This window comes from Eubalaena glacialis, chromosome 3 (genome assembly GCF_028564815.1).
Source record: "Eubalaena glacialis isolate mEubGla1 chromosome 3, mEubGla1.1.hap2.+ XY, whole genome shotgun sequence".
Classification (NCBI taxonomy): domain Eukaryota; kingdom Metazoa; phylum Chordata; class Mammalia; order Artiodactyla; family Balaenidae; genus Eubalaena; species Eubalaena glacialis.
Window position 1 is genome coordinate 95,469,632 of NC_083718.1, and position 14,880 is coordinate 95,484,511.

Consider the following 14,880-nt stretch of genomic DNA (forward strand, 5'->3'; position numbering starts at 1 on the left):
AGAACTCTTCCTAAGAGTTGTTTTTTTTTAAATCACTACAGGAGCACTTTCTAAATTATATTTGAAGTGTTTAGATTAGTTAAAGGTGAGCTATTTAAAAGTTGATTTCTATGGATAGGAAGGTAGGATTTGTATTAAAGAGTAAGGAATAGTAAAATATATTATTGTCATTGTTGACCTGTACAGTATTAATACTGTACTACATCACTCCAGGTAATGTTAGGGTGGCCAGAATGAGTATGATAACATATTGTTGAAAGGTTTATTTTGACATAAAATAGAAGCTGGTTTAAGTAAATCAAAGGAGAACTTAATTTCTTTAAAGTAGACTGGTAAACCTTTTAGCTCTCAACTTCTCCCACCTGCTAGTAATTCATAATCACATTGTATTTCTTTTTCTAACTATGTTTTTCACTAATGCTGGGGCTTAAGAAGAAAAGGGGAAATCTTTGGTTTAAAACTACTAGTCTCTGATATCAGGGTTCATTTTGCAGGTTTAAACAGTATTGGTCAGCCATCGTTTAGGAATCTTTCTAGTCACATATTAGTAAAAAAATACCTTAAATCTAAGCAGCTAGATGAAAACCCAACTTTACTGAGCTAACTTTCCATCCCGTTAAATGAGAATCTAATGTTTGAAATCACCTTTTATTTAGAAAATTGCTATATGCCTTTATTTATTTATTTATTTAATAAATGTAAGGGATTTTATGGGAGTGCTTTGTTATTGACCTACTTGTTATGTACTATTTTAATTTCATACCCTTTAGATATTTGGATTTGAACTGCATTTTAGAATTCATCTTTACTTACAATGCCGCCATCAAACGGAGGTCCAGTTGGATACACGCCCCCAGATGGAGGCTGGGGGTGGGCTGTGGTTGTTGGAGCTTTCATTTCCATTGGCTTCTCTTGTGCATTTGGCAAATCTATTACTGTATTTTACAAAGAAATTGAAGAAATATTTAAAGCCAGCACCAGCGAAGTGTCATGGTTATCTTCCATCGCGTTTGCTGTCATGTATGGTGGAGGTAAGTACTCATGACCTGCTCTTTTAACTTTCAATGGGTAGACAAAAGCTCTGTAGTAAGTGCTTTTTGTTCTTGATGCCTTTGTCAGTGAGATATTTGAAATGTTAGTTCTTGGAGGTATGTGATTAGAGTCATGTTTTTCATTGTCTTTAACAATAAAATCTACATAGCAGCTGTGTGCTCTGTTAGGTCAGTTATAAAATGGTGTCATTATAAAGGATAACTTTCTTCAAAAATGTGTTTTGTATTGGCTGCTGGGTATAGAAAGGTAATTGATGTTTGTATTTTAATCATATATCCTGTAAGCTTGCTAAACTCTTGTTATTTCCAATAGTTTATTGGTAGATTTTTTGTCAAAAATTTTTGATAGACAAATCTTCTGCAAATACTGATAGTTTGGTTTCTTCATTTCCTTACACCTTTTTCCCCCCTGTCTTACTGCTGGCTCGGACCTCCAGTATAATGTTGAAGAAAAGTGGTGATGGTAGGCGTTCTTGTTTTGTAGTTCTGTTTTGGTTGTGTTGTTGTTTTCTGTGAGAAACAATACATTTTAGTTAGTTTGTAAATATGCCCTTAAGTCAGAAGTTTGATCAAACTTGCTCATAAATCTCATCATTCATGTGTGTTTGCTCTAGATGACCATCTAAAAATTTAAAACAGAGCAAACTTGCTACATATATGTGGATAATATCCTAGATACATGAAGAATCCTGTAAACACTTATAATCAGGGTATTTGCAGCCTCTTCTGCCTTAAAATAATTAGATTATGGTCTTGCATACTTTAGTTAAAACCCATCTAATATGTCCTAGGTATATAGAAAATGTACAATCAATACTATATGTATTCCATTACACAAACCTGTGACTCTGAAATAAAGATAGAAAGTAATATTCCTTACCACTGTCTTCTGTTTTATCTGTTTATTTTCTGGGGTGGCATCCTGTCATGTTGGTAATGTCATATGCAGGTGTGGATGTGAGGGCTGGGCTTCTCCTCTATATGACTAAGCTGTTTGTTCTCTCCTAGGTCCTATCAGCAGTATCCTGGTGAATAAATATGGCAGTCGTCCAGTTATGATTGTTGGCGGCTGCTTGTCAGGCTGTGGCTTGATTGCGGCTTCTTTCTGTACCACTGTGCAGGAACTTTACTTGTGTGTCGGAGTCATTGCAGGTGAGTTGCTACTAATGTATTTTCAAGCATTAATTTTTGTGTGGACTATTTATAGCATTAATTTGCCAATTCTTTTGAAAAATGAAAGTTCTTTGTTATAAAAATTACCAGGTCACTATTTTTTAGAGCTGTTGATATGTTAATTTAAAAAAAGCAAGTCTTTAAAGAAAGTTCTGGCACTTAATGGGTGATTATTTTTATTGAATGAATAAATTGAAAGAGCTTCTTTCCTTTCTTCCTTTCTTTCTTCCCTCCCTCCCTCTCTTTCTTTCTTTTTTTGTCTTAAGAAAGAAGATAGTGGTGATAGGTAAAAAGCTGTTGAAAGGGAGGTCATTAGCTATTCCCACTCATTTCCCATTCTACCCAAGAAGAAATTGGCTCAAATTAGAGAAAGAGAGAATGGCAGATATAAAGCAGTTTCTGATAGAAAAGACAGATACATTTTTCAAGGGTTAAAGGGCACGCATGAGGAAACCCCCCTTTCTAATAGCTAAATTAAGAAAATAAAATTGCTGAATATAAATACAATCGACACCCATAGCTCTACAGTTCAGAGAAAACTACCATTAATATTTTGATGCCATATCCACTCATTTTTCTATGCACACATAGAATTTTTAGAACAAGAAGGGATGAGATTAGTGAAGTCAAACAGAGGAAGACAAATATCATATGATATCACTCATATGTAGAATCTAATTTTTTAAAATGATACAAATGAACTTATTTACTAAACAGAAACAGACTTACAGATATCGAAAACAAACTTATGGTTACCAAAGGGGAAAAGTGGGGGTGGTATAAATCAGGAGCTTGGGATGAACATACACACACTACTATATATAAGATAGGTAACCAACGAGCACCTACTTATAGCACAGGGAACTCTATACTCAATATTCTGTGATAACCTATAAGAGAAAAGAATCTAAAGGAGAATGAATGTATGTATATGTATGACTGAATCACTTTGCTGTATACCTGAAACTAACACAGCACTGTAAATCAACTGTACTCCAATAAAGTTAAAAAATTTTTTTAAAGGGATGAGATTATGTATAATGTTTGTAACCAATTTTTTCACTTAATAATACATCATGTATTATACATAGTTTCTCCATCTCAGTAAATATACTTTAGCAGCGATTATTTTTTCATGGAATAGATGGATATACCATAATTTATTTCACCATTCTCTAATTGAAGGACATTTAGATTGTTTATATTTTCACTCTTAACAAACAGTATTTGCATGATAGTGCTTCTGTATGCATCTTTGTGAAAATGATAATTTCCTTTGGATAAATTTGTAGAAGAGCAATTACTGGGGAAAAAGGGTTTTGATATCATTGGCCAAATACTCTTTTGGAAGGGTTATAATAATTTACAGTCCCACCTGCAGGACCTGAGATAATGCCAATAATGGGTATTATCTTTTTGGATCTATACTTTTACTACATTAATTAAAATTTTAAACATTTAACTATTTTAACTCATCTGGATTATTTGAATAACATAAGGAAGGAATAGAACTTTATTTGTTCCCATGTGATTATTCAGCCTGTTCATTATTTCATTTATTAATTCACTCAACAAATATTTATTGAGTCCCTAACTATATGCCAGGCACTGGTCCAAGCTCTGTGGGGAGAGCCAACATGACAGGCAAGATTCCCACTGTTTAGTGGAGGGAAGCAGAAAATAAGCAGACCAACAAATAAATGAATAAATAAGAAAAATATTGGGTAGTAATAACTGCTTTGCAAAGACTTAAAACAGAATGTTGATAGAGAAGGATTGAACGGTCCCTACAGGGAAGGCTTCTCAGAGGTGGTGATTTTAAGTTGAGATCTGAATGAAAACTAGGAGAAGGCTTTGTGAAAATCTAGAAGAACAGTTACACGTAGCACAAGTAAGAAAAGACTGAGATGAGGGCAGGGAGGTAGGTTAGGGCCAAATCATGGAACCTCTTAATCCAGAGTGAAAAGTTATGGATGGGCAGTCATTAGAGAGATTGAAATGGGCAAGCATCCTAACCTGGTTTACCTAGTAGGGAAGCAAGATTGGGAGACCATTTAAGAGGTTATTGGGATAGTTACTGTCCCAGCCCCATTAGCTGGAAAATCCATTCTTTCCCTATTAATTTAAATGTATCTTTTGGTTCTGTTTCTGGACTTTCTGCCCACTTTTAGTAATCAGTTTTTCTAATTTTGAGTAAGTGCCACACTATTCTAATTACCACAGCTGTACAATATATTTATATATCTGTTAGGGTAGGCCCACCAATTATTTATCCTTTTCCAATACTTCTAATGCATTTGTTCTTCGGGTGTATTTTAGAGTCATTTTACCTCATTTGAAAAATAAAACACATTGAAATTTTCATAGAAATTTCATTAAATTAATGGATTTACTAAGGTAGTGTTAGCATCTTGACAATGTTGTGTTTTACTATCCAAAAACATTTTCTCTCTCTCTCCCTCCCCTCCCTCTCTCTTGTTTCCCTTCCTTCTGCCCCTTCTCCTATCTTGCTTTCTGAATTTATAAGATTTATCCTCTCTCCTTTTTACTTTCAATTCCCTATTCCTCAGGAAAGCTAAAATTATGAAATTAGACAAAGGATCTTACATTTATTGTTCTTTTTGTTGCTAAAGGAAAAAGAATTATTTTTAAAAATATACATTTTTTAGGGACTTCCTGGTGGTCCAGGGTTAAGACTCTGTACTTCCACTGCAAGGGGCCTGGGTTCGATCCCTGGTCGGGGAAGTAAGATCCTGCATGCCACATGATACGGCCAAAAAATATATACATATATATACACATATATATACATTTTTTATATTATAAATCTAGTATTTGCTGCATAAAGAGACTTTATGTCTGTATTTATTTGATAACAGTCCACTTAATTACCTACTAGTTATAATAGCCTCTCATGATTTTGACCTCTTTCCACTTCATTTCTTTGCCTAGTTAATTAATTCCAAATATGTTTCTGACATTTATTGGAGTATGTGATTCTTTTTTCCCCTCTCGCCAGGTCTTGGGCTTGCCTTCAACTTGAATCCAGCTCTGACCATGATTGGCAAGTATTTCTACAAGAGGCGACCATTAGCAAATGGACTAGCCATGGCAGGCAGCCCTGTGTTCCTCTCCGCCCTGGCCCCCCTCAACCAGGCTCTTTTTGCTGTCTTTGGCTGGAGAGGAAGCTTCCTAATTCTTGGAGGCATCCTACTAAACTGCTGTGTGGCTGGAGCCCTGATGAGACCAATAGGGCCCAAGCCAACAACTGCAGGGAAAGAGAAGTCTAAAGAATCCCTTCAGGAAGCTGGAAAATATGATGCAAACAAGGGGGCAGGTGATGCAAATACAGAAGTTAATGGCAGAAACCCCCCAAAGGAGAAACAATCCGTTTTTCAAACAGTTAACAAACTTCTAGACTTATCCCTATTCAAACACAGAGGCTTTCTGCTGTACCTCTCTGGGAATGTGATAATGTCTTTTGCGCTGGCTACACCTTTAGTCTTTCTTAGTAATTATGCCAAGAGTCAACATCACTCTAGTGAGAAGGCTGCCTTCCTTCTTTCCATTCTGGCTTTTGTTGACATGGTAGCCAGACCTTCTATGGGATTTGTAGCCAACACAAAGTGGATAAGACCTCGAATTCAGTATTTTTTTGCTGCTTCTATTATTGCAAATGGAGTGTGTCATACGCTAGTACCCTTATCCTCTAGCTATATAGGGTTCTGTCTTTATGCGGGATTCCTTGGATTTGCTTTTGGGTGGTTTGGCGCCATATTGTTTGAAACGCTGATGGACCTCGTTGGATCCCAGAGGTTCTCCAGTGCTGTGGGATTGGTGACCATTGTGGAATGCTGTCCTATTCTCCTGGGGCCACCGATTTTAGGTATAGTATGTCTGTCTCCCTATTTCTATGGTTCTATTAACATAAAACAGACAGAGAAGATTAGGAAGGTGATAGAAAGCAGAAATCAGTGAGCTGCTTGATAGTCTTTCTTCGCTTCTGTACCCTCAGTGCTGGCACAATGCTTGGTACAGCATAATTGCTCAAATACTTAATAGAACTGAATTAAAGTGAATCATCAAGCTGAAAGAGGAATAAAAAACTATTACACACTTAAGTATGTATAATAACTTTTCCTGGTAAAAAAACTAACATGTTTATTGTAGAAAAATATGTAACCACCTTTAAAGTACTGTTGGTGATTTCTTTTTAATTGTGGAATTTATCTCAGCAGTAATATTTAAAATAATAACAATAGGTACCAGGTGAGGGCTCACAGTATACCAGGGACTGTCCTAGTCGTTTTCTATATTCTGTCATATATTACAAGTCTGTGATGTAGGACAATTATTGTTCCCGCTTTATAAATAAATAAATAGAGGCTTCTAAAAGTGAAATAACTTGCCCAGGATCACACAGCTAGTAAGTGACCATAAAACTTGATGTATTATTCTCTTAAGAATGCTAAATGGTGAATGGATAGAGAAGATGTGGCACATATATACAATGGAATATTACTCAGCCATAAAAAGAAATGAAATTGAGTTATTTGTAGTGAGGTGGATGGACCTAGAGTCTGTCATACAGAGTGAAGTAAGTCAGAAAGAGAAAAACAAATACTGTATGCTAACGCATATATATGGAATCTAAAAAAAAAAAAATGGTTCTGAAGAACCTAAGGGCAGGACAGGAATAAAGACACAGACATCGAGAATGGACTTGAGGACACGGGGAGGGGGAAGGGTAAGTTGGGACGAAGTGAGAGTAGCATTGACATATATACACTATCAAATGTAAAATAGATAGCTAGTGGGAAGCAGCTGCATAATACAGGGAGATCAGCTTGGTGCTTTGCGACCACCTAGAGGGGTGGATTAGGGACAGTGGGAGGGAGATGCAAGAGGGAGGGGATATGGGGATATACATATGCATATAGCTGATTCACTTTGTTATACAGCAGAAACTAACACAACACTGTAAAGCAATTATACTCCAATAAAGATGTTAAAAAAAATGCTAAATGGTTTACATTTTAAAATTATTATTAATACAAAATACAACAATAATTTGGACTTCTGGATGTGACTCATGCTTTTGAGATTATGCACTATAAAGTAAGGAAGGATACATAACAGAAGATCACTACTGACTTGTCCACCCTCTCTCCTCCCTATATATACCCAAGGAGATTCCAAATCCTGTCCGTTTTCGCTTCTTAAATCTCTTTCTAATCTGCCTGTTTTCTCTCCATCACAACTACCACTCTTATCCAAATCTCCTATCTTCTATCAGTAGCCTTCTAACTTTACCCATATCCACTCTAGCTGTTCTTTGTCTCTTAGAACACTCCAGTTGCTTCCCACGTTCTCGGGGTGAAGATCAAATTCCCTGTTGTGGCCTATTAGGTCCTGCGTGGCCTGGCCCACCTGTGTCTCCAGCCTCATTTCCCACCACTCAGTTTGCTCTCTGTGCTTCTCCTCTCACACCCTGTGCTTCCTCTTACCACCTGCCTTTGCACTGGCTGTTCTCTGCCCTGAGCCTTTTCCCATCTCCCTTCTCCTTGATAACTCCTATCCTCCTGTAAGTCTTGGCTAAGTTTACACTTTAAGAAAAGACTTCCTGGGCTTCCCTGGTGGCGCAGTGGTTAAGAATCCGCCTTCCAATGCAGGGGACACAGGTTCGGGCCCTGGTCCGGGAAGATCCCACTTGCCATGGAGCAACTAAGCCTGTGTGCCACAACTACAGAGCCTGCGCTCTAGAGCCCGCGAGCCACAACTACTGAGCCCGCGTGCCGCAACTAATGAAGCCCACACACCTAGAGCTCGTGCTCCGCAACAAGAGAAGCCACCGCAATGAGAAGCCCAAGCACTGCAGGCAAGAGTAGCCCCCGCTTGCCGCAACAGGAGAAAGCCCGTGCACAGCAACAAAGACCCAACACAGCCAAAAATAAAATTTTTTTTTTAATTTTAAAAAAAGAAAAAAAAAAAAAGCCTTTCTGACCCTACTTGCTGGTCTAAAACCCCTATTTTCTGCCTTCAAACCTTCCTTGTAGCACTTGTCACAGTCTGTGTAGTTATTGGATTAACATTTCTCTTCTTCACTGAGCTGTGGACGTTACCTCCTTTGCTCACCCTTAACTCAGGGCCTAGCAGACCCAGGGCCGTGTGTATATTTAGAGAATCAATAAGTATTGCTGAGTGCGTGATGCCCTGCGTTGGAAAACCATATGGAGTCATATTTGAATTGGTTATTATGTCCTTTATATGGGTAGTATTTTCCAAAGTTTATTTCTTTTATTTATTTATTTGGCTGCGTTGGGTCTTAGTTGCGGCACGCGGGATCTTCATTGTGGCTCTTGGGCGCCCTAGTTGTGTGGCATGGGCTCCAGAGCACGTGGGCTCAGTGGTTGCAGCACGCAGGCCCTCTAGTTGTGGCTCGCGGGCTCTAGAGCGTGCAGGCTCAGTAGTTGTGGCGCGCAGACTTAGTTGCCCTGCGGCATGTGGGATCTTAGTTCCCTCACCAAGGATCGAACCTGCATCCCCTGCATTGGAAGGTGGATTCTTAACCACTGGACCACCAGGGAAGTCCCTCCAAAGTTTATTTCTTAATACTAGTTTGAGATACTAATAAATTTTACTATTACAAGGATTTCATGGCCAAAAAAAGATTGGAAACACCAAAGTAAATAAGTTTCGTTACCTCATAAATAAGTAAATAAGTTTCTTTACCTCATAAAGCCTTTAATAGAAAAGACTATGTGTCATTTCCAAATTTCTTGACTTTGGAAACATTAGGGAGTATCCTGTAGAACAGAAGTTATGGTGCAGACCTCAGAGTCAGACTTGCTGGGTTGAAAGCCAACCTGTTTCATTTACAAGCTTTGTGACCTTGGACAAGTTACTTAAGGTTTCTGTACTTCGGTTTTTCTGTTATACAATGGGAATGATGATAGAACCTTCCTGTTGTGAGGATTAAGCACTTAGAATGGTGGAAAGGTGTTGCTGTTAGTTAATGTTAGCAGAGGATGAGTGTTCACAGGAACGCCCTTTGGGAAATGCTGATGTCAGAGAAAGTGCATTGGCCTGGGAGACTGGAAGTAGCTCTATGGCCTTGGGCAAGACTACTAAACCTCTTTTGAGCAACAAATTTTTCCATTGAATATTGAGAGGATTGACTCTAGGTGTTCTCTAGGACTTCCCCAGTTCAAATTTGCCAAGATTTAATTACTTTCAAGTTGCTAAAGTTAACAGACTACGCAGGGCCATCCAAAATCAGTTGACATCATAAACAAAAGATCAAATAATTTTGAGCAGTTTCTATTTAGACTAATTTGTCATTTATGAGCTCTTTGAGTGGATCCTTAAGCTTTATTTGGGAAAGGGTATAATTGTTTACCCACATAACTTTTCTTTTTTTTTTTTTTTGGACATCCTTAGGTCGTCTCAGTGACATATACGGAGACTACAAATATACATACTGGGCATGTGGCATAATCCTTATTGTCGCAGGCATCTATCTCTGCATTGGCATGGGCATCCATTATCAACTTGAGGCAAAAGAACAGAAGGCAGAGGCGAAGCAGAAAAAGGAAAGTAAAGAGATGGAACCAAAAGAAGTTATTAAAGCTGCGGAATCTCCGGAACTGAAAGGCACAGAAGGAGAACCCAAAGAGGAGAAACTTTCAGGCTGAAGTCAGGGATAAACAGAAGCTTTGGACCAAAGATACTGAAAAATTCTACTGAATCGTGTTCTACTCTTGGTGCTCACAGTGGACAGTGGACATTTGTGTGGAAGTCATACCAGGTGTTCATTGATAGAATTTTTATTTCCTTCCTTTACAACAGTCACAATAGATATGTCACGTCCTTTAGGGGCAGGGGATTTGCAAAAGGTGACAGAAGGAAATAGCTTTTATTTGAAGTCATATTTATTAAGGTATACCTTAAATACTGTACAAATCCCTTTTATAAGAGTAAAGTTTAATGAATTTTGACACAGGTATTTTGTCAAATAACTACCACACTAATATAGAATATTTCAAACAGCCAAAATAATTCCCTTCTGCTCTTTTGCAGTTAATCCCCTCCCCTTAGCTATAGCCCCTGGCAGCCACTGATCTGATTTCTGTCCCCTGTAGTTTTGTCTTTTCCAGAATGGAATAAATGGAATCACATAGTATGTAACTATGGCACAATAGTATATATATGGTCTTTATCCTCAGTTCCTGGTATACAGCTCCTAGAAGCCTTGGCATCTCTGGAGTGATAAGAGTATCTTTTGCGTGCTAATTAGGTGACTGGTGGCTGGAGACCCCTTTCTTAACTTCAGGATAGGGGCTAGTCTCCAAAAAGGCCAAAGCATGATTAGAGGGTTGGAACTTTCAGCCCCATCCCCTGACCTCTGAGAAGGGGAGAGGGGCTGGAAGTTGGGTTCAATTATTAATGTCCAATGATATAATCAATCATGCCTATGTAATAAAACCCCCTAAACTACAGAGAGCTTCCTGGCTGGTGAATACTTTGAGGTACTGGGAGAGTAGTGTGCCCAGAGAGGGCATGGAAGCTCCCTACCACTCCTCCCCACCATATTTTACCCTATGCGTCTCTTCCATCTGGCTGTTCTGAATTGTATCCTTTATAATAAATCAGTGAACGTAAGCAAAGTGTTCCCTGAGTTCTGTGATCCATTCTAGCAAATTATCAAACTTGATGAAGGAGTCATGGGAACTCCCAATTTATAGCTGGTTGGTCACAAGTACAGGTGGCAACCTGGGACTTGAGACTGGAATCTGAAGTGAGGGCAGTCTTGTGAGACTAAGCCTTTAAATCTGTGGAATCTGACACTAACTCTGGGTACTTTATGTCAGAATTGAATTGAATTGTAGGACACCCAGTTGGTGTCTGGAGAGTTGGTGAAATGGTTGTTGGTATGGGAATAACCCACACATTTGGTGTCAGAAGTGTTGTGAGTAAAAGCAGTTGGGAGTAGCCTTTTGTGTCTGGCTTCTTTCACAATAGCATAATGTTTTATGGTTCATCCATGTTGTATTTTTCAGTAGTTCATTGCTTTTTATTGCTGAGCAGTATTTCTTTGTATAGATGTACCATAATTTGTATATCCATCCACCAGTTGGACATTTGAGCTTTGTTCTAAGTAAAGGTGCTATAAACATTCACATAGAGATCTGTGCAGACATATGCTTTCATTTCTCTTGGGTAAATGCCTAGGATTGGAATTGCTGGGTCATATGGCAAGTGCATGTTTAACTTTGTAAGAAACTATCAAACCATTTTCTCAGTAGCTATACCATTTGGTAATCCCACTAGCGATGTATGAAAATTCTAGCTGTTCTACATCCTTGTCAGCACTTGGCATTGCCGATCTTTTTAACTTTCCTGTTCTAGTTGGTATGTAGTGTGTGACATTTCCCTGAACATTAAAGATGTTGACCATTTTTCCATGTGCTGTCCTCCGTATATTTTTAGAGAAGGTTTTTTTTGTGGGGGGGGGGGGGCGCTGTGCTGCGTGGCATGTGGGATCTTAGTTCCCTGACCAGGGATTGAACCCGTGTCCCCTGCAGTAGAAGTGTGGAGCCCTAACCATTGGACTGCCAGGGAATTCCCGAGAAGGTTTATTTTTTAATCCTGACATTTAACAGTCTTAAAAATATTTAGGTGCCTTGAGGTTTTGTCTCTCAAACTCGTTAGGTGACTTTTCCTGGCATATCTGACAGTGAAATGAACAATATATTTGAACATCCTTAAATGTGTGGCAGTGTATTTAAATAGATGGTTATGAAGTCTAATAGCATGGAAAGATCCTTCTGTTATAAGCATGATACAATGTTACGTGAAAAAAGCAGAACACAAACTAGATAAGTATATATAATATACTCTCAGGGAAAAAAAGAGGAAAGAGATAAACACAAAATTCCAACCATACTTGTGTTGGAATGGTGACTTTTTCCCTATATTCATTTTCCTTAACGTGAATGTGATTGTTATATTTTCACTAATAACAGAGGAAAAATGAATAGATTTGAAATAGAAGAGTTCTGACAAGAGGCACTTATCTCCTAAGAAAATAAAGCTAATGGTTATTATAAGCCATTATCTATTTGTTTATCTTTAAGAGTTGCATTCTGGTGAAAGGGAGGCGAGTGTGACATGGAAGTTGAGAGCACAGAGCACGAATAGCCTCAAGGCATGATTTTGCTTGTCCTGGACAAAGCTGTGGAGGGTGGAGTCCACAGGCCACCTGTGTCAACCATCATTGCTTCCCTCCTGGAGACAGTGCTCTTGGGGACAGCATTCCTGTGGTTCCCCTTCCAGTCATCATTCAGCTGCAAATGCATGTTTAAATCAGGAAGCCAGCATTCTGCACTTACCCACATCACAGCGTTATGCTTTTGAACATTATCTTACTGAGATCAGCATCGGAAAAAAGTACAGTGAGGGACTTCCCTGGTGGTCCAGTGGGTAAGACTCCGTGCTCCCAATGCAGGGGGCCCGGGTTCGATCCCCGGTTGGGGAACTAGATCCCGCATGCATGCCACAACTAAGAGTCCGCACACCACAACGAAGATCCCGCATGCCGCAACTAAGACCCGGCACAGCCTAAATAAATAAATTTTTTTTTTTTTTAAAAGAAAAGGGTACAATGATGTCACAAAAAGACAGGGTGATGTGGACCAAAGGAGGAAGTCTACCTTTCCATACATTCACTCAACAGATATTATTGACATTTACCCTAAGTGTCAATTCTAAGCAGGGTTCTAGGCATTGAAGATTCATTCTGTGTTCTACAGATCTCACTTTCTGGTAGGGGAAGGCAGACAGTTAACAGTAAGTTGTAAGGAAAACAGCAGTTTTCAGAATAGAGCAATGGTTAAAAGATCAGCCTTCATTTATTCATTCATCTAAGCAGTGTTTTTTTTGAGTATCGTCTATGTGCCTGACTATTTGCTGGATAGAGGGGATAACAGTGAACAAAATCCAGTTCCTGGAACCCACAGCTTCTAGTCTAGTGGGGAAGACTGCACAGTAAGTGTTGTGATGAGACAGCACATGAAAAGGTACCTAACTCTACCTTGGGAGGGCCTAGAAAGCCTAAAAGTATATCAGCTCTGAGTCTCATAACAGGAGCATAATATAATTGTTGTGAGGATTAAAGTGCCCAGCATATGGTTTTAGTCATTTTAATAATGAAATTGGAATCTACTCACACCGAGCAGTGCAGTGAGGGAAGCGTCAGTATGTTTCATCATTAACCAGAACAACAATGAAAAAGAACTGCTGATAACACTTACATAGTTCATGGTTTACGTAGCCCTTCTACGTGCAGTTTATCATCCAATCCACACAAAACCCCAGGGAGGTAGCTATAATTAAAAACAATGCATGTGATATCCTGGATTGGGTCCTGGAACTACAAAAGGACGTTAATGGAAAAACTGGTCTGTAGTTAATAGGATTGTCCAGTGTTAACTTCTTAGTTATGACCAATGTTCCATGATTATGAAAGAAATTAACATCAAAGGAAGCAAAATATGTATAACTAAATCACTTTGCTGTGTACCTGAAACTAACACAACATTGTGAATCAACTATACTCCAATATAAAATAAAACATTTAAAAAAAATAAGTTAATTAAATTTAAAAAAAACATCAGAGGAAGCTAGGCGAAGAGCATATAGAAACTCTCTGTACCAACTTTTCTGTAAATTTAAAATTTCAATGAAAAGTGAAAAAACCAAAAACCAAAATATTCACAACACAACCCCTCCATCCTAGCAGGTCATCTACTGTCAGAAGAGCATGGCAGCTCAGCGGCTAGAGCTGAAGGTGGGGCTGGATGGAAACTCTGGAAACAAACACTAGAATGGAAGAGGCGGGTCCTGTGTAATCCCGGAGGGTAAATAATGGCCAAAGCAATCACTCAGGTCCTGCACCAAAAAGAGCAAGATGATTCCTGGTCCCCAGTGGATTCGCAATCCGATTTACAGTCCTTTTCTTTGGCACTGGAATTCATAATGTGATTTCTTCACTTGTGGATTTCCTTTCCTACCATGCTTTACCATTTCAAGAATTAAAAGAGCTTGCATTGGTGAGCTCTTGCCCGCTGGGTTGCAGGAGGAGGTGGCCAGCAGCCATTAAGAAGCCAGAAGGGGAAGTGGGCTGGGACTAAGCCCCTCGGTAGGCTGACAATCTATAAATGTGTAATCAAGAGATGTTCACCCTGGGGTGTTTTTCTCTTCTTGCTGTGCTTCATTCTCTGTACCCTCCCACCCCACTTAAAAAAAAAAAAAAAAGGAACAAAAACACCTGACTGCTTTTCCAACTATAATTCTGAATACTTTTCAAATCTGAGGCTGTAGAGACATTTTTAAAAATTTTATAAGTATTTCTTTATTCATCTTATATGTAATATCTGAAGGCCAACCACATGCCCAACACTGTATAGAGCCTTGGGAATATACAATAGTGACTAACATGGGGATGTTCCCTTGGAGAGTTGATAGTCTAGAGGGTGAGAAAGACATTAAACAGAGTACATAATCTGTAATTAAATTTAAGGAAAGACCAGGGTTAGACACTATGCTGCTTTTTACCACCTGATGACTATATTTGATCTGTTACTATGTCACTTTG

At 38.7% G+C, this 14,880-nt stretch overlaps 1 protein-coding gene across 1 annotated transcript in view; it reads left to right on the plus strand.

Moving 5' to 3' along the window:
- Window positions 1-10,218, plus strand: part of LOC133088297 (monocarboxylate transporter 1-like) — a 35,214-nt gene extending 24,996 nt beyond the window's left edge. The window contains exons 2-5 of the mRNA XM_061186171.1: window positions 771-1,031; window positions 2,061-2,204; window positions 5,245-6,111; window positions 9,666-10,218. Of these exons, the coding sequence (XP_061042154.1) occupies window positions 815-1,031; window positions 2,061-2,204; window positions 5,245-6,111; window positions 9,666-9,919 (1,482 nt within the window). The 5' untranslated portion in view covers window positions 771-814 and the 3' untranslated portion in view covers window positions 9,920-10,218. The remainder of the gene's footprint in view (window positions 1-770; window positions 1,032-2,060; window positions 2,205-5,244; window positions 6,112-9,665) is intronic.
- The last annotated feature ends 4,662 nt before the right edge of the window (window positions 10,219-14,880 follow it).